Raw genomic sequence first — 23652 nt, 5'->3', positions numbered from 1 at the left:
GGTGGGGTGTGTGCGTGCGTGAGGGGTGGGCTACCTCACGCCGCACCCTTGTCCCGCCTCCCGTGACGTCACCTCCGCGCGCTGACCCGGATGTTGTTGCCGCCGCGGCCGCAGGATGGGGACGACCGCGGCGCTGCTCCGGATCGTCCCCGCGCCCGGCACCGAGCGCGGCGCGGCGTGACGTCAGCACGGTGACGTAACAACCCCCTCCTTCCAACCCCCCCTTCTCCCCCCCCCCCGCGCTATCCCGGTAACGGCGCGACCCCCCCTCCCGCCGTCTCCCCCGGTTCCAGTTCTGCGCCTGCGCGGAGCCGTCTCCCCCCCCCCCCCCCCGCAATGGCGGCTGTGGGGGGCGGGGCCTGCCCGGGGGGCGGGGCCGCGCTGGAGGAGGAGTGCGAGGTGGTGCGCGTGCGCGTCAAGGTGAGGGGCGGGGCTTCGCGGAGGGGCGGGGCCTCGGCGGGGGTGGGCAGGGCTGACTGTTGCGGGGGGGCGTGGCCAACGGGAGCCGGCGGGGTGGGCCAATGAGAGGGCGTGCTCTGAGGCGCTTGTTGCCGTGCCAACGGGACGCGGCCGCCATGTTGGGCCTGCTCGGAGCCGGGGTTGGGGGGGGGGGTCGGGTCTCCGGGGCTCGTCCCCGGTGCCCCCCCCGGTTACCGCCGCCCCGCCGCAGAAGAGCGAGGGGCTGCAGCCGCCCGAGTTCCGCTCCTTCGCCGTGGACCCGCAGATCACATCCCTGGACGTGCTGCAGCACATCCTGGCCCGCGCCTTTGACCTGCAGGGGTGAGCCCGGGCACCCCCCCCCACCCCCCCACCCCCCGCCACTGCGGGGGGGCCGCGGCCGCTGAACCCCCGTCGCGATCCCTCCCCCCCCCGCAGGAAGAAGAGCTTCTCCATCAGCTTTGCCGCCCGCGACCCCCAGGGCCAGGAGAGCTTCGTTCCGCTGCTGAGCGATGGGGACTTGGCGGCCGCCTTCGCCTGCGCCCGGCCCGCGCTGCGCCTGCGCCTCGACGTGCGGCCCCCGGCTGAGAGTGAGGGGGGGCCCGGGGGGGGCAGGGAGCAGACACCCTGGTCCGCGTGGGGTCTCCATGTCCCTATTCCCTACACTGCCATGTCGCTATCTCCCTATGCTGTTATCGCTCTATGTTTCCATGTCCCTGTTCTTCTATACCCTCATTTCCTTTTCCCCCTATACGCCCATCTTGTTTTTCCCCTATACCACCACCTCCCTTTCCCCCTATACCCCCATTTCCCTTTTCTGCTGTACTTCCATCTTGCTATGTCTCTATGGTTCTACCCCCTATGCTCTCATTTCGCTATGTGCTTATCTTGCTATCCCCCTACACTCCCATTTTCCTACTCTTCTACAGCCTCAGCTCTCTACGCCCCTCTCGCGCTATGCCCCCATGTTCCTATGCCCTTACATTTCTGTCTCTCTATTCTCTTGTCTCCATCTCCTTATGTCCCTATACCATCATATTCTTTTTCCTGTATACTCGCATCTTTCTATGTTCCTATGTTTTTATCTTCTATGTTCCCATCTCCCTATATTCCTATCTTCCTATTCCCCTACACTCCCATTTCCGTATTCTCCTACACTCCCAACTGTCTACACCCCTCTCTTCCTATGTCTCCACATTCTTATCTCCCTACTTTTTTGTATTCCTATCCCCTTATGTCTTCACTTCCTTATCTCCTTATACCCCCACCTGCTTTTCCTCCTGTACCCCCAACTTTTTATCGCATTATGCCTCTATCCGCTGTGCATCCATTTTCCTATATCTCTATTTCCCTATCCCCTTATTGTCTCATCTCCCTGTCTTCATACACTCCCAACTCTCTACATCTTTCTTCCCCTATGTTTCCATGTTCCTATCCGACTACAGTTCTATTTCCCTATCCCCCTATGTCCCCCTCTTCCTCCTATGCCCCCATGCCCCCCCTTTCTCCTGTTCCCCATCTCCTGAGGGGGAACGTCCATGAGGGGCGCCCATGGGTGGGGATCAGGAAGGGGACTCGGGTGCCTGTGGAGTGACTGAGGTCTGGGGGTGCTGCAGGCCCGCTGCTGGAGGACTGGGACATCATCAGCCCCCGGGAGGTGGCGGCGGTGGAGCCGCTCCCTGAGCGCCGCTCGCTGCTGGCTGCGGCTCTGCCCTTCACCCAGGCCCTGCTGGCGCAGGTGAGTGGGGCTTGGGGCGTTCCCCACCCGTCCCAGCACTCCCAGTCCCCTCCCAGTGCTCCCAGTCCCCTCCTGGCTCCATCACTGACCCATTCCCCACAGGTTGGCCGGACGCTGGCCCGGGCTCAGGCCGCCCTGGCATGGCCTGAGGGGTCCCCCCCCCTCACCCCCGCTGCCGCCCCCCCCCTTGTGCCCCACTGAGCGATGCCGACCTCCGCACGTACCTGGGCCCCGGCGGGCGGCTGCTGCGGCCCCACGACCTGCGGCTCCACGTCTACCACGGCGGCGTCGAGCCTGGCCTGCGCAAGGTGGGTGCCCCTCCATGTGCGTGTGTCCCCCCCTCGCATGATATGGTTCAGACCCAGCTGGGAACTCAGTTCCTTCTGAGTGAGTCCCCCCAGTTTCTCTACTGGGCATGATGGGCTCTTCAGGTCCTGTTTTTGCTCCTTGCTGCCTTCTGGAGGGGGTGCAAGGATGCTGGAGACGGACTTTCAGCAGGGGCTGGAGTGATAGCGCAAGGGGTGGTGGGTTCAAGCTGAAACGGGAAGTTCAGGTTGGATCTAAGGAAGAAGTTCTTCCCTGTGGGGGGGTTGGGACACTGGAATGGCTTGAACAGAGAGGTGGGGAATGCTCCATCCCTGGCAGTATTCAAGGCCAGCGTGGACGGGGCTTTTGCACCACACTGGTGAGGTGTCCCTGCCTGATCCGCCTGATCCAACCCTGCGCCACCCAACCCACCCCTGAGGCCCTTCTCTACCCAGCCCACCCCTGGTTCCACAGCACCCTGACCCCGCGCCCGTCCCGCTGCAGGTGGTGTGGCGATACCTGCTGAACGTCTTCCCGGCGGGGCTCTCGGGGCAGGAGCGCTTGGCTCACCTGCGCCACAAGGCGGGCGAGTACGCGGCGCTGAAGGCGGCGCTGGCGGCGCGGGCGGCCCCGGCCGAGCTGGCGCTGGTGGCGGCCGCCGTGCGCAAGGACGTGGTGCGCACCGACCGCGGGCACCCCTACTTCGGCGGCCCCGAGGAGGGACACCCGCACTTGGCCGCGCTGCAGGCGCTGCTCACCACCTTCGCGCTGGGCCACCCGCGCCTCTCCTACTGCCAGGGCATGTCGGACGTGGCGGCGCCGCTCTTGGCCGTGCTGGACGACGAAGCTCAAGCTTTCCTCTGCTTCTGCTCCCTCATGCGCCGCCTCGGACCCCGCTTCCGCCCCGGTGGCCGGGGCCTGGCCCGCGCCTTCGCCCACCTCCGGCGCCTCCTGCGCCGCGCCGATCCCCCGTTCTGGGCCTTCCTGGCTGCCCGCGGCGCCCACGACCTGCTCTTCTGCTACCGCTGGCTCCTGCTGGAGCTCAAGCGCGAGTTCGCCTTCGAGGACGCCCTGAGGGTGCTGGAGATCACTTGGAGCTCGCTGCCACCCGCTCCTCCGCCCCCCCCCGATGGGGTTCCCCTCCTTGGAGCCCCCCTTGGTCTGCGCCGGGCCCGCCGGGGGCTGCGGGAGCGGCGTGGGCTGAGGCCGCGGCCCCCCCGGCGCCTCCGCCGGCAGCGGCAGCGCATGGAGGCCACCGCGGATGGGCAGGAGGGGGCTGGGAGCTCCAATGATGGGTCTAAGGTCTCTGTGGGTGTCCCAGAGGCTCCCAAGAGGTTTGGGGATGAGCAAGAGACACCAAAGAGCTCCAGTGATGTCCTGGAGGGTCCTGGGAACTCCACGGTTATCCAGAGCTTTGGGGATGACCAGGAAGGGCTCAAGAGCTTCAGCAGCGTCAAGGATGGTTTTGGGGGCAAACGCGAGAAGCTCGAGGTCTATGGGGATGTCTCAGCTTGTCCTGACAACTGGAATGACCAAGAGGGCTTGAAGACCTCCTGGAATGTCCCTGGGAGCACCAAGGGCCTTGGGGAGGTCCAGGGTGGTGCTAATGCCCCCAGGGGTCTCCAAGAGCATCCCAAAGCCTCCAGTGATGGTGGCCAAGATGCCGGTGCTCCCAAGGACACGGGAGAAGCGCAAGACCCGGATGTCTCCAGGAAGACCTGCGAAGCTCACAGCATCTCCAAGAAGCCACGTGAAGATGGGAACACCCTGGAGAAGTCTGACCGCAACCACAGCGCTTCCAAAGCGAGTGGGGGGCACCTCGATGCACCCAAAGACATCAGCAGAGACTCCAAGCTCCTCCCTGTGGTTGGCGACAGCTTCCAGGAGATCAGTGGCGACTCCTCCTGTTCCCTTGGAGAGGTTGGTGAAGACGCCAAAGATGCTGGTGGAGACCCCAGAAGGGTTGGTAAAGACCCCGAAGAGGGTGAAGACTGCAAAGAGGCTGATAAAGACCGCACAGAGGTTGGTAAGGACCCCAATGAGGTTGGTGAAGGCCCCAAACAGGTTGATGGAGACCCCGAAGAGGTTGGTGTAGATCCCATAGAGGTACGTGAGGACCCCATAGCGTTCCATGAGGACCCCTTAGAGTTCCATGAGGACCCCATAGAGTTCCATGAGGACTCCAGCATGGGCATGGCCGCTGCTGAGGACCCCTGGGGTGGCACTTGGGCTTGGGAAGCCTCAAGTTCCTCCTCCTCCTCGTGCTCCTCTTCCTCCTCAGAGGATGAGGTGGGGGTGGAGGACGACGGGGCGCCGCTGCCGCCGCCGGAGGAGCTGGGCCAGGGGAACCCCTTCCTGCTCTTCCTGTGCCTGGCCATGCTGCTGGAGCAGCGGGAGGCGGTGATGGGCCGCGCCGGGGACTACAACGAGGTGGCCATGCACTTCGACCGCCTGGTGCGGCGCCACCACCTGCCCCGCGTCCTGCACCGCGCCAAGGGGCTCTTCGCCCGCTACCTGGAGGGCTGGGGGGGGGCGCCCCCGGGGGGGCACAGCACGGGGTAAATTGGGGGGGGTGTGGGATGGGGGGTTCGAAGGGGTGGGGGGGTAATGGGGGAAGCCCATGGACAATATATGGGGACTGTGGGTTCGCTTTGGGGGCTCTTGGGGCATCATGGGGAGCCCGAGGGCAATGTGGGGGCTCCATGGACACCATGTGGGGACCCACAAGACAATGTGGGAACACCATGGGGAGCCCTAGGTCAGTATGGGGACCCATAGGACAATGTGGGGACCCCATAGACAGCACATGGAGAGCTGTCAGTCCTCTTCGGGGGCTCCTAGGGCATCATGGGGAGCCCGAGGGCAGTATGAGGACCCCATAGATACCACATGGGGGCCTGTAGGTCAATGTGGGGACCCCACACATACCACATGGGGACCTCTCGCTCCTCTTTGGGGACACTATGGAGTGCCCTAGGTCAGTGTGGGGACCCATAGGTCAATGGGGGGACCCCATAGATACCACCTGGGGGCCTGTAGGTCAATGTGGGGACCCCGTAGACAACATGTGGAGACCTGTTGGTCCTTTTTGGGGACCCACAGACTGCTGTGGGGACTCCCAGGTCAACATAGGGACCTGTAAGCCCATATGGGGGCCCCCTTGAACCCCTATAAAGGACCTCTAAGAGACAAATGGATCCCCTGGAGACACTCCAGTATGGACCAGTATGAATCACTACATCCCAGCTGGGAACTCCTGGATCTAAATTGCCTTGGGCCAGACCAGTATGGACCAGCACGGGTCTGGGTTGGAGCAGGATGGACCAGTACAGCTCCATCAACTGGGATCGCTGCTTTGATATGGCCTTCAGCCCTCCCAGTATGGACCAGTAAGGACCAGCACGGCAGCCCAGTGGGAGCTCTTCACCTGCGTGGCCTTGCGTCCTCCCAGTATGGACCAGTACGGACCAGTACAGCATCTTGCCCAGGATCTCTTCACCCCTGTGGCCTTGCGTCCTCCCAGCATGAACCAGAATGGACCAGTATGGACCAGTACAGCATCTTGCCCAGGATCTCTTCACCCCTGTGGCCTTGCATCGTCCTAGTATGGACCAGTATGGACCGATAGGGCGCCCTGACTGGGATCTAATGCACATACGGCTTTTCCCAGTATGGACCATTGCAGCCCAGTTCCTGCCCCCTGCCCCGGGTGCCTTTTACCCCCCTCCTTATTTATTGCCCCCTGCCCCCGGGGGGGTATTTGGGCATCTGGGGGTCTGTGGGGTGCTGGAGACGTGAATAAACCTGATGCCCGTGACTGGTGTTTGGGGCTCCCAGTATGGACTGGGAAGGGTAAAGGGTATCCCAGACCATACTGAACAGGGATAGGGGCTCCCAGGATGGACTGGGAATGGGCTGGAGGCTCCCAGTGTGGACTGGGAATGGGATTGCAGTTCCTGGTCCATACTGGGAAGGGAGTGTGGGCTCCCGCTATGAACTGGGGGGTTCCCAGTACGGACTGGGAAGCGGTTGTGGTCTCTGTTGTGGTGTAGGAAGAAGGTCCCGGTGTTCCCATATCCCTCCCAGTGTCCCCAGTTTAGTCCCATCACTACCTGCATTGGCCGAGGCTGTTCCCAGTCCCCTCCCGATGCCTCCCAGTCCGCCTCCCATTACCTCCCAGTGCCCCCAGTTCCCCTCCCCAGCCCGGAGGTGACGTCTTGGCCACCTCAGGCCTTTGGGTGCTTCCGGGCGGAAGAGGCCTCCACAGGGACCCAGGCACCGAGGGGGGGTCCAAGGGGGTGTCACAGGAACCGGGGGGGTCCCAGCGCACCCAGGGATGAGCCGGGGGGGGCCCTCGGGGGGGGACAACGTCCCCTCAGAGCTGCTGCAGCACCAGGAAAACCTGCGGCTCTTTGAGCTCCTGGGCCGGAAATGTGTGGTGAGGGGGGGAGGCGCGGGGGGGGCACTAGTGGGGTTCCATGAGGCCCATAAGGCATTTAGGTGCCTCCTTGGTGGCCTCAGTGGGGTTAATGGGGGGCTGGAGGGGTGGGGAGGGAGCTGGGGGGTCCTAGAGGGGTGGGGGGGTCCCATGGGAGCATTTGGGGAGGGTTTGGCGGCTCTATGGGAGGGGTTTTGGGGGGCCTGGGAGGTTTGTGGGGTCGGGGGGTCACTTGTGGGGTCCTGTAAGGCTCTAATGGCATTTAAGTGCCTCCTTGGGGGCCTCAATGGGGCTAATGGGGGGCAGAAGGGAGCTAGGGGTTCTGGGGGGGCCATAGAGGGGGTGGGGGGGGGTCCAATGGGAGCGTCTGGGGGGGCTTTGGGGTGCCCTGGGTGGCCTTGGTGGACTTTGGGGGGGAAAGGGTGATTTGGGGGGGGCCCTGGGGGCTCTCTATGGGGGTCTATGGGTCTCTATGGGGCTCCGGTGCAGCCCCTGCTCCGGTGTCCCCGCAGGCGCTGGTGACGGCCGTGGCGCAGCTCGTGGTGGCCGAGCCGGGGGGCGCGGGGGGGGGCGCCTGGGCCCGGCGCGGCTGCGGCGCCGTGTGCCTGGTGCGGGACAGCGCCCGGCGCTCCTACTTCATCCGCCTCTACGAGCTGGGCGTGAGTGCGGGGGGGGCCGGAGGGGGGAGCTGGGGCAGGGGGAGGCCCCTGGGGGTCTCTCACGGGGTCCTGGGAGATCTCTGGGGGTCTCTAGGGGTCCCTGGGGGGTCTCTATGGGGGTCTCAGGGGAGGGTCTCGGGGGGTCCTGGGTCTCTCTGGGGGTCCCTCATAGGGGTCTCTGGGGGTCCCTGGGTGTCAATGGGGGGTCCCGGGGGTCTCTCAGGGCGTCTCTCAGCGAGGTCTCTCATAGGGGTCCCTGCGGGGGGTCTCTCAGGGGGTCTTTGGGGGGTCCCGGGGGGGGGATCTCAGGGGAGTCACTCATAGGAGTCTCTGGGGGGGTCTGTGGGAGGGTCTGTGGGGGGTGTCTCTGGGGGGTCTCTGGGGGGAGTCTGTGGGGGGGTGTCTCGGGGGGTGTCTCTGGGGGTGTCTCGGGGGGGTCTGTGGGGGGTGTCTCTGGGGGTGTCTCAGGGGGGTCTCTGGGGGGAGTCTGTGGGGGGTGTCTCTGGGGGGGTTTGTGGGGGGTGTCTCTGGGGGTGTCTCGGGGGGGTCTCTGGGGGGAGTCTGTGGGGGGTGTCTCTGGGGGTGTCTTGGGGGGGTCTGTGGGGGGTGTCTCTGGGGGGGGTCTCTGGGGGTGTCTCTGGGGGGTCTCTGGGGGGTCTGTGGGGAAGGTCTCTAGGGGTGTCTCTGGGGGTGTCTCTGGGGAGTGTCTCTGTGGGGGGGTCTGTGGGGGGTGTCTCTGGGGGGGTCTCTGGGGGGGTCTGTGGGGGGTGTCTCTGGGGGTGTCTCTGGGGGGTGTCTCTGGGTGTGTCTCTGGGGGGGGTCTCTGGGGAGGTCTCTCAGGGGTCTGTGGCCCAGGCCGGGGCGCTGCGCTGGGAGCAGGAGCTGCAGGGGGGGATGGGCTACACGGCCCCCACCCCCTTCTTCCACACCTTCGTCTCCCACGTGAGTGGGCGGGGCCACGGGGAGGGGGCGGGGCCGGTGAAGGGGGCGGGGCCAATGGAAGGGGAAGCTCCGGGGGGCTCCGTGATGGGGGGGGGGGGGGGGGGCACGTGCAGATGGGGCTCTGTGGGCGGGGCTTAGGGGTGGTGGGTGGAGCCAAGTGAATGTGGGAGGGGCTACGGGTGTTGGGTGAGGGCGAAGGGGCGGGGCTTAGTAAATGTGGGCGGGGCCAAGGGGGTGGGACTTATCGCCTGTGGGCGGGGCTCGCTGCCTGTGGGCGGGGCCCATGGGGCAGGCCCCTGATTGGCTGCGCAGGAGGGCCAGGCGGGGCTGAACTTCGCGGATGAGAGGGAAGCGGCCGCCTTCGAGGGGCTGGTCCAGGAGCGGCTGCGCCGGCGCCAGCAGCGGGCGGGTGAGAGCAGGGGCAGCTCCACAGTCCCCCCAATGCACTGGGGCAGTCCCACAGCGCCTCACAGCCCCCCCAATGCACTGGGGCAGCCCCATGCTCACACCCTCTCCTATCTCTCCCCAGAGAAGCGGCAGCTCCCACCTCCACCACGCCACGGTGATGGTGAGTCCCCCCCTCCGAGGGAGGCGGAGCTGGAGGGCACAAGGCGGTCCTGTGGAGTGCAGCACCAACACCGTCTCTCCCCCCCACAGAGCGTCCTGGGAGCCTGTCCCGCACCTCCGCGACCCCTGCTGATGGCAGCGGTGAGTGTCCGCCCCACAGCCCCACAGCGGTGTCTTGCAGCCCCACAGCGGTGTCTTGCAGCCCCACAGTGGGGTCTTGCTGCCTCACGGAGGATTACTCAGATGTATCGTGCCATTTGCAGCCCCTCTTCTGCCAGCCGTGCCCATCAGCAACCCTGACATCACAGCGTCCCGCTACCGGGGGCTGCCCAGTCCCACGGCTGGACCTACAGTGAGCCCCACAGCTGGGGACCAGAAGAAGGGCCGCAAGAAGATCTCCAAGGCCGACATTGGCGCCCCGTCTGGCTTCAAGTGGGTCTGGCAATGGGAACGTGAGGGGCTGTATGGGGCAGAGGAGAGACCCCACTGGGACCATGTGTGGGTCCAGCTGTGGGGCAGCTTCTTCTCATCCCCCATCATCCCAGGCATGTAGGTCACATCGGTTGGGACCCCAGTAACGGCTTTGATGTAGGTGGCTCCCATGCCCCCTCTGTCCCCGCTGCTGTGGGGTGCTGCTGTGGGGCTGACGCAGGCTGTGGGGCACAGGTGGCAGCGCTGGACCCTGCTCTCCGGGCCCTCTTCGCCCAGGCCGGCATCACCGAGGTGCAATTGGCTGACGCCGAGACCTCGCGCCTTATCCATGACTTCATTGCTGACCGGGGCGGGCTGCAGGCGGTGAGGGAGGAGCTGCGGCGCCAGGGTGAGCCCCCCCCAGCCCCCGTGCTCATTAACACACTAATTATAACACGCTAATTAACATCTCTTCCCCCCACCCAGGTCCTCCCCCCCCGCCGAGCCGAGGGGCTGCCCCTCCTCCTCCTCCCCCTCCCGGGCCCCCCCGCAGCCGCACGGGGCCGCTGCCTCCACCGCCAGGGGGCGCCTTGCCTCCACCGCGCGGTGGCCCCTCCCCTCCCGCGGTGCCCCCGCCCTCCCGGCCCGTGGCTCCGCCCCCTGGACGAGGCCCCGCCCCCCCGGGGGCCACCGCGGCTCCGCCCCCACCTCCCCCGCTCCCCCCGCCGGCCACCCCCGGCGGAGGCCCCGCCCCCCCCACCCCCCCGGCGCGGGGGGCGCTGCTGGACCAGATCCGCCAAGGGGTGACCCTGAACAAGGTCAGTGGGGAGGGGGTCGGGGTAAGCCATGAGCCCCTGGGGATGGGGGGGACACAAGGGGTGTCCCATGAGCCCCCGGGGATGGGGGGCTGACAAGAGGTGTCCCATGAGCCCCTGGGGCTGGGGGGGGACGAGAAGGGGTGTCCCATCAGCCCCCGGGGATGGGGGGGGACACAAGAGGTGTCCCATCAGCCCCCGGGGATGGGGGGCTGACAAGAGGTGTCCCATGAGCCCCTGGGGCTGGGGGGGGCACGACAAGGGGTGTCCCATGAGCCCCCGGGGATGGGGGGGGGACAAGGGGTGTCCCATGAGCCCCTGGGGCTGGGGGGGGCACGACAAGGGGTGTCCCATGAGTCTCTACGAATGGGGGGCACACAAGGGGTGTTCCATGAGCTTATGGGGTGGGATTATGTTCCCCATAAGCCCCCCCTTAACCCCCCCCAGACCCCTGAGTGCCCCGAGGGCAGCAGCAGCGGCGCCGGCGCAGGGGGGCTGGTGGGAGCCCTCATGGACGTGATGCAGAAGCGCAGCAGAGCCATCCACTCCTCGGGTGAGCGCTCATGGGGGGGGGACAGACTCCTTGGCACCTGCGCCCCCTTTGACACCCCACCTGAACCACCCCATTCCCGCAGACGAGGGCGAAGAACTCGAGGAGGAGGATGAAGACGACGAGTGGGACGATTGAGCCCATACCTCACCCGCACCGCAGGCTGAGAACCCCACCTCCTTCCCCTCGCCCCCCCACCTGTGAGACAGAACCATTAAAGGCAGCACTAATCACCGCTAATGAGCGTTAATAGTCGCCATTAAAGGGAAGTGGGTGAGGGGAAAGAGATGAGAGACAGCCCCTAGAGTGGGGACCATAGAGGATAGACCGCACCCAGATGGACTTTTAGGTGGGAAAGCGAGGAGCGGGAGCAATGCTGGTGGCACCGTTGCAGAGCTCACCATACGTCGAAGCGGCTCAGCAGCAGCTTTCTGTCCCAGCTCTTCAGCTGTGGCAGCAGGGGCCGGACGTTCGTGCTCTACACGCTGGGCTGCAGGACGACTTTGAGCCGACTCCGAACATGTTGCATGGAATTGGACATTTAGGTGGGAAAGCGAGGAGCGAGATCATTTGTGGTGGCACCGTTGAGGAGCTCACCGTGTGCCAAAGAGGCCCAGCAGCAGCTTTCAGTCCTGGCTTTTCGGCTGTGGGAGCAGGGCCGGAATGTTCGTGCTCTATGCCCCGTCCTCTGGCACAGCCTTGATCAGTTGCTGTAGAGGTTGCACGCAATTGGACTTTTAGGTGGGAAAGTGAGGAGCGAGAGCAATGCCGGTGGCACCATTACGGAGCTCACCATGTGCTGAAGAGGCCCAGCAGCAGCTTTCAGTCCTGGCTCTTCGGCTGTGGGAGCAGGCAGTCCTGGCTGAAGTCCAATTCCATGAAAACTCCACAGAGACGGCTCGAGGCTGTGCCGCAGCATGGCATGCAGAGAATGAACGTCCGGGCCCTGCTCCCACAGCCGAAGAGCCAGGACTGAAAGCTGGTGCTGGGCCTCTTCTGCACATGGTGAACTCCACAAAGGTTCCACCGGCATTGCTCTCGCTCATCACTTTCCCACCTAAAAGTCCAATTGTGTGTAACACCTGAAATGCACACTCGAGGCTGTGCCGAGCCCGTTGCATTGAGCACGAACGTCCGGGCCCTGCTCCCACAGTCGAATAGCCAGGACTGAAAGCTGGTGCTGGGCCTCTTCTGCACACGGTGAGCTCCACAGCGGTGCCACCAGCATTGCTCTCCCTCCTCGCTTTCCCACCTATAAGTCCAATTGCAATTGCTGAGGTGAGTATCTCCAGAGAGGACGCCTTTAACACCGGAGCGGGGGGAAGCACAGCGTCCCGGAGCCTCAGTTCGGAGCAGCAAGAGCGACCGAGGGAGCCTCAAGTCCCCGACAGGACTTGCCCAGGAGCCGGCAGCTCAGCTGACGCGAGCAGCTGACTCACAGGGGGCGGCGCCAGGAGTGACGGCACCAGCCCTCAGTGGGTAAAACCCATCCCAGGGAGCACGAGCGACCAGGGCATGGTGTGGCAGTTTGCGCGGGCACCGAGCGGGATGGTGAGCACTCGCCTCAGGAGCAGGGCCCGCTCTGGGAGCTCTGCCCCGGCGGTGGCCAGCGTAGGCACCCAGCCAGAGCCGATGAGAGGGGAGGCTGCGACGCAGACCTCGGAGTGTAGAAAGTGCCTCGACTGGTCTCGTGAGGCGGGGGTGCGCGATGGACAGGGCTGCACTCGGTGTGCTCTGGTGGAGGTCCTCCTGCAGCAGGTGGCTGAGCTGCGGGAGGCTGTTGGAGAGCTAAAAGATGCCAGGGAAGCTGAGAGGAAGCTGGGCTGCTTGCTCCAGGCCCAAACTGTGCAGGGGCTGCAAACGTCCAGCACTGCTCATATAGGAAGGAAGGAGGACAGCAACCCAGGAAGCTGGGAATTAGTAACGAGAAAAAACAACAAAAAAAGGAGGAAGAGAACAATTAACGACAAGGGGCTTCCTCCTAAATCTGATGTCCCCACCCAGAACCGCTTCGCGGTTCTGCAGGAGGCTAATGAGAAAGCACCCACCACACCTAATGAGCACCCTGCTGATGCACCAGTAAAGAGGATCACTACTGGTGCCTCCAGGAAAAAGCGGAGGGTCATAGTAGTAGGGGACTCTACTTTGAAAGGCACAGAGGCACTCATCTGCCGGCCTGATCCAGTCTCGAGGGAGGTGTGTTGCCTGCCGGGGGCTCGGATCAGGGATGTTGCTAAGAGGCTGCCTGCTCTAGTAAGTCCTGCTGACTATTACCCCCTCCTAGTGGTCCATGTGGGTGCTAGAGATATAGATAGCAGTAGCCTGGAGAACATTAAGAAGGACTACAGAGCCCTGGGAGAGGTGGTTGGGGGCTCTGGAGCTCAGATAGTTTTTTCATCAATTCTCCAGGGCAAAGGGGAGGACCTTAAAAAAGCTAGGCACGTTTGGCAGGTTAATAAATGGTTAGAAAGCTGGTGCCATAGTCAGGGGTTTGGCTATTTAGAACATGGGGCTCCATTTGGGAGGCCAGATCTACTGGAGGCTGGTGGAGCTGGTCTGACAAAGAAGGGGAAGAGCTGTTTTGGTAGGAGGCTTGCCAGGCTGGTCAGGAAAGCTTTAAACTAGATGTGTTGGGGGAGGGGAGCATTGATCCATCCCAACACTCCTGGTCAGTTGCCAGCACCTGTAATAAGTGCTTGGAGCGATGTAGAGATGTTCCAGCTGCCCCAGCCATTGAGTCGGCTGCATTTGGAGCTCGGCTAAGGTGCCTCTATACAAACGCCCGTAGTATGGGGAACGAGCAAGAGGAATTAGAGATGTGTGCAAGGCTATGGGAATATGATGTCATTGGTATCACAGAAACATGGTGGGATGGCTCCTATGACTGGAGTGTTGGAATGGAAGGTTACAGGCTGTTTAGAAAAGACAGGCCAGGCAGACGGGGAGGGGGTGTTGCTATCTATGTCAGTGATAGGCTAGAGAGTATGGAACTCTGTCTGGAGACGGGTGATGAGGTAACAGAGTGTTTGTGGGTCAGGATCAAAGGGAAAACAGCAATGGGGGACATTACGGTGGGGATCTGTTACAGGCCGCCTGATCAAGAGGACTCTGTGAATGAAGCGCTCTACAGACAGATAGGAGCAGCCTCACGCTCGCAGGCCCTGGTCCTCATGGGGGACTTCAACCATCCTGACATCTGTTGGAGGGACGGTACGGCCCGGCACAAGCAATCCAGGAGGTTCCTTGATTGTGTGGAAGACAACTTCCTCTTTCAAGCAATAGAGGAGCCGACAAGGAGAGGTGCCGTGCTTGACCTCATGCTCACCAACAGGGAGGGACTGGTTGGAAATGTGACGCTCCAGGGCAGCCTTGGCTCTAGTGATCACGAGATGGTTGAGTTTGAGATCCTCAGGACAGTGAGAAGAGCATGCAGCAAGCTCACTGCCCTGGACTTCAAGAAAGCAGACTTTGGCCTCTTCAGGAACCTGCTTAGTAAGGTTTCATGAGATACAGTCCTAGAGGGCAGGGGGGCCTAAGACTGCTGGTCGATATTCAAGGATCACCTGGTACATGCTCAAGAGTGTTGCATCCCGACTAGAAGAAAGTGCAGCAGGAGGGCCAGGAGACCTCCATGGATGGACAAGGAGCTGCTGAGGAAACTTAGAGGGAAAAAAGAAGCTTATAGAAGGTGGAAGCGAGGACAGGTGGCCTGGGAAGAATATAGGAGCATTGCCCGAGAAGCTAGGGACCAGGTTAGGAAAGCTAAGGCCCAGCTAGAATTAAGTTTGGCAAGGGTTGTAAAAGATAACAGGAAAGGATTCTATAGATACGTAGCAAATAAAAGACAGACTAGGGACAATGTGGGCCAGCTCCGGAAGCTATCAGGAGAACTGGCTACCATGGATTTGGAGAAGGCTGAGGTTCTTAATGACTTCTTTGCCTCAGTCTTCACCAGCAAATGCTCTGACCACACAACCCAAGTCTTGGAAAGCAAATGCAGGGACTGTGAAAATGAAGACCTTAGGCCCACTGTAGGAGAGGATCAGGTTCGAGACCATCTTAAGAACCTGAACGTGCACAAGTCCATGGGACCTGATGAAATCCATCCACGGGTCCTGAAGGAGCTGGCGAATGAAGTTGCTAAACCACCGTCCATCATATTCGAAAAATCCTGGCAGTCAGGTGAAGCTCCCGATGACTGGAAGAAGGGTAATATAACCCCCATTTTCAAGAAGGAGAAGGTGGAAGACCCGGGAAACTACAGACCAGTCAGTCTCACCTCTGTGCCTGGCAAAATCTTGGAGCAGATTCTCCTGGAAAACATGCTAAGGCACATGAAAAACAATGAGGTGGTTGGTGACAGCCAACATGGCTTCACTCAGGGGAAATCCTGCCTGACCAATTTGGTGGCCTTCTATGATGGAGCCACGGAACTGATGGACAGGGGCAGAGCAGTTGACATCATCTACCTGGACTTGTGCAAAGCGTTCGACACTGTCCCGCATGACATCCTTGTCTCTAAATTGGAGAGACATCAATTTGATAGATGGACCACTCGGTGGATAAAGAACTGGCTCGATGGCCAAACGCAAAGTGTTGTGGTAAATGGCTCGATGTCCAGTTGGAAACCTGTAACGAGTGGTGTCCCTCAGGGATCGGTGTTGGGACCGGTCCTGTTCAACATCTTTGTCGGCGACATGGACAGTGGTATTGAGTGCGCCCTCAGCAACTTTGCCGATGACACCAAGCTGTGTGGTTCGGTTGATAGGCTGGAGGGAAGGGATGCCATCCAGAGGGACCTTGACACGCTTCTGAGGTGGGCCGATGCCAACCTTCTGAAGTTTAACCAAGCCAAGTGTAAGGTCCTACACCTGGGTCGGGGCAATCCCAGGCACTGCTGCAGGTTGGGCAGAGAAGAGATTCAGAGCAGCCCTGCAGAGAAGGACTTGGGGGTGTTGGTTGACGAGAAGCTTAACATGAGCCGGCAGCGTGCGCTTGCAGCCCAGAAACCAACCGTATCCTGGGCTGCATCAAAAGAAGTGTGACCAGCAGGCCGAAGGAGGTGATCCTGCCCCTCTACTCTGCTCTTGTGAGACCTCACTTGGAGTACTGCGTACAGTTCTGGTGTCCTCAACATAAAAAGGACATGGAGCTGTTGGACCGAGTCCAGAGGAGGGCCGCGAGGATGATAAGAGGGCTGGAGCACCTCCTGTATGAAGACAGGCTGAGAGAGTTGGGGCTGTACAGCCTGGAGAAGAGAAGGCTGCGTGGAGACCTCATAGCAGCCTTCCAGTATCTGAAGGGGGTCTACAAGGATGCTGGGGAGGGACTCTTCCTTAGGGACTGTAGTGGTAGGACAAGGGGTGATGGGTTCAAACTTCAACAGGGGAAGTTTAGATTAGATATAAGGAAGAAGTTCTTTACAGTGAGGGTGGTGAAGCACTGGAATGGGTTGCCCAGGGAGGTTGTGGATGCTCCATCGCTGGCGGTGTTCAAGGCCAGGTTGGACAGAGCCTTGGCCGACATGGTTTAGTGCAAGGTGTCCCTGCCCATGGCAGGGGGGTTGGAACTAGATGATCTTAAGGTTCTTTCCAACCCTTACTATTCTATGATTCTATGATTCTATGTCCTGCATTGGTCCTGTTGGGCTCTGGCAACGCCAGCGGAAACCCACCGGACATTCCACAATGTTGAGCTGCCCTTGGAGCTTCTGGCAACGCCCGCTGGAGCTGCCCAACATTCCCAGCTGATGGTGGCACTGTTGGCTCTGCGGATAATGGGGCAGCAGAAGGGCCGTGGCCGTGGCCGTGCTCCTTGGGGTATCCTGGTGGCTGCGGAGGTGACAGCCCAGGAGCAGGCACCTGCATCTCCTGCTGCTTGGGGTGTCCCTGCTGGCTCCTGAACTCTTGGAGCTGTTTCTGCCGACACGAGTGCTTTATTCTCCTGTTTGTCCACCCACCCAGACTGCAATGGCTTCCCTTGGGTAGAGCAGCAGTGAGGGAGACCGTACCAAGAGCTGTGCTGGAGCTGAGGGAAACCACATCCACTTTTTGCCTCCTCTCACACAACTGCAGGCTCTCAGCTTGGCCAGGCAGGAGTTACCCTTCGTACAGCTTTTAGGTGCCCAGAAATGTCACCCCAGAGGACTCTGATGCTGGCACACACCTCACCAAAGGCAGCTTGTACAGCCTGTGCTCCGCTGGGGTGCACTTGGGGCCTTTTTCAAAAGTAAGTGCAACACGTCCTTGCCCTCACTCCCAAGAGACCTCTGCCAATGCAATGACCTTTCACAAGGGGGATCCCAAAGGAATGCTGATCTTCCCCTGTAACTGCACTGCCACTGTCCTGACTGTGAGACCACATGCTTCATTCCTCTCATCTGTCATAGATTTTCCCCTGTCCAGGACACAATGACCAGCTCTGAAGCCCTCTTTTCAGCTTCCTGTCTAAACAAAGGCCCTGTCCTTTACTCTTCACTTCAGGCAGTAAAGGCTTACAAGTCTTTCTACAGTCGAATTTTCTCCTTGGACAAGTCTTTAATCATGTTCACAGCTACCTCTTTGTATCTACCTGTGTCTCTAAACGATTTCTCATGAGATTATCCCTGTGTAGGAACGTGACCCTATGAGGTGCTGCTTGTACCAGGCACGTGGTGCCCGAGTGTATTTTACTGTGTAGGACACTTTGTCCTGCTTTCCTTTGCTTTGCTTGCCCAGAGGAACAATCCTGCTGTGCCCGTGGGCAGGCAGGTCTCTAAGGCAGCCAGGCTGGGAGTTGGTGCACAGGAGCTGCACCATCCAGCCGCCAGCTTCAGTGGAGAAGTGGGATGTGAGGAGAAGTGACACAAGTCCCAGGTGGACGATGAGAGCAATGTTGGGTGGGGAGGTGAGGAGCGAGGTGCTCAGTGCAGCGCTGGACTTTAAGGGCTGCTTTTCCTGCCTGTCCAGGCCTCTGGAAGAGACACTCGGGATCAATGGCAATGGAATAGAAATTTCTAAACTGAAAAGGAATAAATTAAACCCTTTCAAATAACTTTTATCAGATGCTCTTCGTAATCTTCCTGCACTCAGAAACCTCCCCAGTTTCCTGGAAGACAATCTGGAAGACTTGACAAATACAACAAGGTTTTCGTCAGGGCTTTAATGAGCCCCATGGTGTAATTGGGCTGAGTCCATGAACTTCAGGTACCAAGAGGAGGCTGAAGAAACCTCTCAAGAAGTCCAAATTAGAAACAAAGCCCCAAGTCCCTTCAGCATTAATGGGCCCCACTGAAGGCTCTTACTGACAAAGGCTCCCCAGGGACTCGTTAAAGCGAGTAACTGGAGGTTGTGATTACAGGTAGACAAAAGCAAAATGCAGGTGTCTGATGGTTTATTTGTTTTGGTTTGTTTGCTGAAGCAGAAAGGCCAAGCCCTGAGCACAGCCCTTGGAGAAGGAGAGCCTGAAATCCTGAGAATGAAAGTTCTTCTCCTCATAGGCCTTGATGAAAGAGGCAACTGCCATAGCCCAGGGGACAAAGACCTTTTGTTCTTTTGGGCCTTTCAGCCTTGCCAGAATCCTCAGTCATCTCTGCTGCAGGCTGTCCTACACTCTCCCATGCCTGCACCTCTTTCCCTTCAGGCTGTTGACACCTTTCTTGTTTTCCCACCTAGCTCTCACCTGGCATTTCTGTACCTTCAGTCACATCTCTCCACCCATTGCTGTTTGTTCCTTGAAACACAAAGCCGTGGGCTCATCCAGAATCCTTCCAGGTGAGGAGTGACATTTCTCTTTCCTCACATTCAGTCTGAACCTTCCAAGCTGCACTTTGCAGAGGTTTCCTTCTCTTTCTACTACCAAGAAATCCTCTATCAACTCTGAAACCACCCTTCAAGCAGTTGTAGGCTGCTACTATAGTGTCAGTTCAGCAGGTGGAGTGAATATCCTTCAGCAGGCTTTCATCAGGGACTGTAGCAATAGGACAAGGGGCAATGGTTCCAAACTGAAACAGGGACATTCAGATAAGATATAAGGCAGAAGTTCTTTATTGTGAGGAGTTTGGGACACTGGCACAGGTTGCCCAAGGATGCTGTGAATGCTCCATCCCTGGCGGTGTTTAAGGCCAGGTTGGAAGGAGTCTTGGGTGACATGGTCTAGTGTGAGGTGTCCTTGACCATGGTAGGGGGTTGGAACTAGATGATCTTAAGGTCCTTTCCAACCCAAACCAGTCTCTGATTGTATGATTCTGTCCTGGCACCTTTGGTGTGAGAGCGGTGGCTGGACATAGAGCTCTGTCAAGCACTCGACGCTGCTGCTGCTGGGCATCCCCTTGCCTTGGCAAGCACTAGAACAGCCCACCAACATGGAGATCTGCACTTGCTAAGCCACATCATGTGCTTTCTGCCTATAGTGATCACTGGGGATGGTGAAGACATTCAGCCATGGCTCCCACAGCAGATGTTCAGGACAGAAAGCTGGTTCTGGGCCTCACGTACACGTGGAAAGCACTGGAACATCCATCCCAGTACAGGGATCTGACCTTGTGTCATGGTTTGAGCCCAGCCGATAACTCGGAACCACGCAGCCACTCGCTCACTCCCCCCTGTCTTCCTCCCCCCGCTCCCGGAGGGATGGGGAGGAGAATCGGAGGAATGTAACTCCCACGGGTTGAGATAAGAGCAGTCCAGTAACTAAGGTACGATACAAAACCACTACTGCTATCACCAATGATGATAATGATAAGGGAAATAACAAGCGGAGAGGATACAATTGCTCACCACCCACTGACCAATACCCAGCCCGACCCGAGCAGTGATCTGGGCCTTCTGGGTAACTCCCGTGGTTTATATACTGGGCATGACGTGCTGTGGTATGGAATACCCCTTTGGCCAGTTTGGGTCAGGTGTCCTGTCTCTGCTTCCTCCAGGCTTCCCCTCCTCCCTGGCAAAGCATGAGACTGAGAATGTCCTTGGTCAGAGTAAACATTACTTAGCAACAACTAAAACCATCGGTGTTATCAGCGTTGTTCCTAGGCTGAAAGTTAAAAAACACAGCACTGTACCAGCTACTAAGAAAGAGAAAAATGGCTGCTATAGCTGAACCCAGGACACCTTGGTTAGGCACCTAACGCTCCTATAGCTGGGGACCTGTACCAATGGGGTCCCCAGGGGATCGATACTGGGCCCAACGCTGTTGATCATAAGTGATCTGGGTGATGGGATGAAATGTACCCTGATAAAGTTTGCTGATGAGACCAAACTAAGTTGGGGAGTGGACACTTTGGAAGGGAGAGCCACCCCGCAGGAGGATCTGGATGAGCTGGAAGAGTGGAAAACACTTGTGTGTGCAAAGAAAGCCATCAGGACGCTGGGTTACATCAACAAGGGCAGCACCAGCAGAGATAAAGATGATGTTATCCCGCTCTACTCAGTCAGGCCACCCCTGGAAAACTGGGTTCAGTTTTGGTCCCTGCTACACAAAACAGATGTGGACAGGCTGGAGAAGCTGCAGAGAAGGGCTCCAAAGATGATCCAAGGACCTGGAAAGGCTGAGAGAGCTGGGCTTGTTCAGCCTTGAGAGAAGAAAGCTCAGGGTGACCTTATGTTCCAGTATTTAAAGGGTGACTACAAAGATGGAGACTCCCTTTTGACAAGGAGTCCCATGGGAAAGATGAGGGCTGATGGGTCCAAGTTATTCCTGGGGAAATTCCAATTGGACACAAGAGGAAAATGTTTCCCAATGAGAACAATCAACCATTGGAATAGTCTCCCCAGGGAAGTGGTGACTCCCCAGCATGGGACACATTCAAGATTCACCTTAAAGCCAGGGTGAGCAGCCTGGAAATGGCCAGAGAGAGATGGCCAATGGCTGGATGGTGACAACAGACCCGGTCTGTTCAAACCAAGGGCACAAACCAGCCTTCTCCCTCCTGCACTTGCATAGAACCATAGAATGGTTTGGGTTGGAAAGGACCTTGAGATCATCTAGTTCCAACCCCCCTGCCACGGATAGGGACCCTGTGTCCCCTGCTCTCCTCCCAGGTCACCCTGAGAGGTCTGCAGCCCCCTCATGCCATCCCATCTCCCCACACCAGCACAACAGCCTTGGGTTCCTCAAGAGCTCTGGCTGCTCCAGGCACAGAGCAGCCATCCCAGAGGTGGAGCAATCAGAAAGCTGATTTCATTCCCCTTCATTCCTGCCATATCACAGAGGACATATCACAGAGAAGAAGTTGCTGCAGGATCATTTATTGTGCTTAAATACAATGACAGACCCCCATTGACACAAAGTCTGTGGGTCACACAAGGCAGGCAGATACTGAAGTAGGAAGGGATGAATACTGACATGTCTTTGAAGGCAACAACGTCACAAGTGGAAACAGGAAAACAAATGTAAAGAACTGTCGTGGTTTAAGCCCAGCCGGTAACTCAGAACCACGCAGTCACTCACTCACTCCCCCTCTTCTTCCTGGAGGGATGGGAAGGAGAATCGAAAGAATGTAGCTCCCACGGGTTGAGATAAGAGCAGCCCAGTAACTGAGGTATAATACAAACCCACTACTGCTACCACCAATAACAACAGTTATAAGGGAAATACTAAGGGGAGGGGGTACAATTGCTCACCACCTGCCGACTGATACCCAGCCCAACCCAAGCAGCGATCTGGGCCTTCCAGGTAACTCCCCCCAGTTTCTATCCTGGGCATGACGTGCTGTGGTATGGAATACCCCTTTGGCCAGTTTGGGTCAGGTGTCCTGTCTCTGCTTTCTCCCGGCTTCCCCCTCCTCCCCGGCAGAGCATGAGACTGAAAAGTCCTTGATCAGAGTAAACATTACTTAGCAACAACTAAAAACATTGGTGTCTTATCAGCGTTGTTCCCAGGCTGAAAGTGTAAAACACAGCACTGCACCAGCTACTAGGAAGGAGAAAAATGACTGCTATAGCTGAACCCAGGACAAGCAGGAAGGATGGACTTCACCTGTCATGGCCTACACTGGGCGCTCTTTGCAGAGGAAAGCAGGCAGTGTATGGCTGCTGAAACACATTCAGTCACCAGCTTCCTCACAGCATCTTTGAGCTGCTGGTTCCTCAGGCTGTAGATGAGGGGGTTCACTGCTGGAAGCACCACCGAGTACAGCACTGCCATAGCCAGATCCACGGATGGGGAGGAGATGGAGGGAGGCTTCAGGTAGGCAAATGTGCCAGTGCTGATAAACAGGGAGACCACAGCCATGTGAGGGAGGCACGTGGCAAAGGCTTTGTGGCGTCCCTGCTCAGAGGGGATCCTCAGCACGGCCCTGAAGATCTGCACATAGGACCCCACAATGAAAACAAAACAGCCAAGTCCTAAAGAGAAGCCAACCACAAGAAGCCCAACTTCCCTGAGGTAGGAATGTGAGCAGGAGAGCTTGAGGATCTGGGGGATTTCACAGAAGAACTGCTCCACAGCATTGCCTCGGCAGAGGGGTAGTGAAAATGTATTGGCTGTGTGCAGCAGAGCATTGAGAAACCCAGTGCCCCAGGCAGCTGCTGCCATGTGGACACAAGCTCTGCTGCCCAGGAGGGTCCCGTAGTGCAGGGGCTTGCAGATGGCCACGTAGCGGTCACAGGCCATGATGGTGAGGAGAGAAAACTCTGTTACTACAAAGAAGACAAACAGAAAGACCTGTGCAGCACATCCTGCATAGGAGATGGCCCTGGTGTCCCAGAGGGAATTGGCCATGGATTTGGGGACAGTGGTGGAGATAGAGCCTAGATCAAGAACAGAGAGGTTGAGGAGGAAGCAGTACATGGGGGTGTGGAGGTGCTGGTCGCAGGCTGTACTGGTGATGATGAGGCCGTTGCCCAGGAGTGCAGCCAGGAAGATGCCCAGGAAGAGCCAGAAGTGCCAGAGCTGCAGCTCCCGTGTGTCTGCGAATGGCAGGAGGAGGAACTGGGTGATGGAGCTGCCGTTGGACATCTCCTGCCTCTGGGCTTGGGGCCCTAAGATAGGGGAAATGTCACAGGTTATGGAAGACCGACCAAAATCCAACCCATTTCCCACAGACCCTCCACCTCCTAAACACAGACACACTTCTCTATGAGACCTCCTTTTGGCTCCATGGCTGGAGCCCTGTTTGTTGCTGGCACCCCACTTCTAGCCCAGGACACACACATCTCGTGTCACAAACCCAGCAGCATTTGCTCTGTCGTGGCATTTCTGTGTTTCTAAGTGGGGCTTTCAGGTAACACAGGAATGCTCTGGGACAGGTTTGAATCCTGGAGCTTTCAGATAACACAGGGATGCTCTAAGACAGGTTTGAATCCTGGAGCTTGGAAGGAAACGTGATGGGGGCAACCAAGTGTCCCAGTGATGGCATTTGATTCGGGGAGATGCAGCTCATTCCCTAGATACACAAACTGCATTGCCCACAGCTGAGGAAATCTGGGAAGCTTGTTACCATGGACACACCTGCATGAAAGGACCCAGAAGATCTGTGTGTGACTCTGAAGCTGAAACTCCCATCCCAGCAAGCCTGACAGCAAGAACAAGACAACAAGAGCACTAACACAGCCAAAGGCAAAACAGACCTCAGGACAGTGTTCCCCTGCCCCAGCAGCAGGATAAGAGCAGGTCAGTCCAAGATCTGTCCATAGGCAGAGGAGTGGCTGAAGGCACTTCAAGATGCTCATATCAGAGACTCCAAGTTAGACCTCAGGAGTCTCAGAGACTTGTTCAAGCATGAGAGCTCCTTTTCATTTCTACCCCCATATTCATCACAAATAGGAAACTGAGAACACAGAAAATCTCTTTATAGCATTGAGCTTCCC

The 23652-nt window shown here is 58.9% G+C and overlaps 3 protein-coding genes across 3 annotated transcripts; 2 read left to right on the top strand and 1 right to left on the bottom strand.

Moving 5' to 3' along the window:
• Positions 1 to 68: 68 nt before the first annotated feature.
• Positions 69 to 6299, top strand: TBC1D25 (TBC1 domain family member 25). Its single transcript, XM_030474273.1, is given in 7 exon segments — positions 69 to 420; positions 671 to 780; positions 877 to 1028; positions 2055 to 2176; positions 2279 to 2368; positions 2371 to 2484; positions 2987 to 6299. Coding segments are annotated over 7 exon segments (2730 nt in total). The 5' UTR covers positions 69 to 336; the 3' UTR covers positions 5045 to 6299.
• A 519-nt stretch (positions 6300 to 6818) lies between these two features.
• WAS (WASP actin nucleation promoting factor) lies at positions 6819 to 11104 on the top strand. The gene is made up of 12 exons (XM_030474259.1): positions 6819 to 6920; positions 7433 to 7579; positions 8435 to 8521; positions 8834 to 8930; positions 9051 to 9089; positions 9179 to 9229; positions 9352 to 9520; positions 9634 to 9676; positions 9755 to 9908; positions 9986 to 10317; positions 10762 to 10867; positions 10950 to 11104. The coding sequence occupies exons 1-12, from the start codon at positions 6819 to 6821 to the stop codon at positions 11000 to 11002; spliced, it is 1380 nt and encodes a 459-aa protein (XP_030330119.1). The 3' UTR covers positions 11003 to 11104.
• A 10719-nt stretch (positions 11105 to 21823) lies between these two features.
• Positions 21824 to 22801, bottom strand: LOC115602830 (olfactory receptor 14C36-like). The gene is made up of 2 exons (XM_030474258.1): positions 22001 to 22801; positions 21824 to 21967 (listed from the first exon to the last, which is right to left on the bottom strand). The coding sequence occupies exons 1-2, from the start codon at positions 22799 to 22801 to the stop codon at positions 21824 to 21826; spliced, it is 945 nt and encodes a 314-aa protein (XP_030330118.1).
• Between the last annotated feature and the right edge of the window lie 851 nt (positions 22802 to 23652).

The sequence above is a fragment of the Strigops habroptila genome, unplaced genomic scaffold (genome assembly GCF_004027225.2).
Source record: "Strigops habroptila isolate Jane unplaced genomic scaffold, bStrHab1.2.pri NW_022045577.1_ctg1, whole genome shotgun sequence".
In the NCBI taxonomy this organism is placed as follows: Eukaryota; Metazoa; Chordata; class Aves; order Psittaciformes; family Psittacidae; genus Strigops; species Strigops habroptila.
Note: the sequence above shows the minus strand (reverse complement) of the source record. Positions and strands in the feature narration are given on the sequence as shown.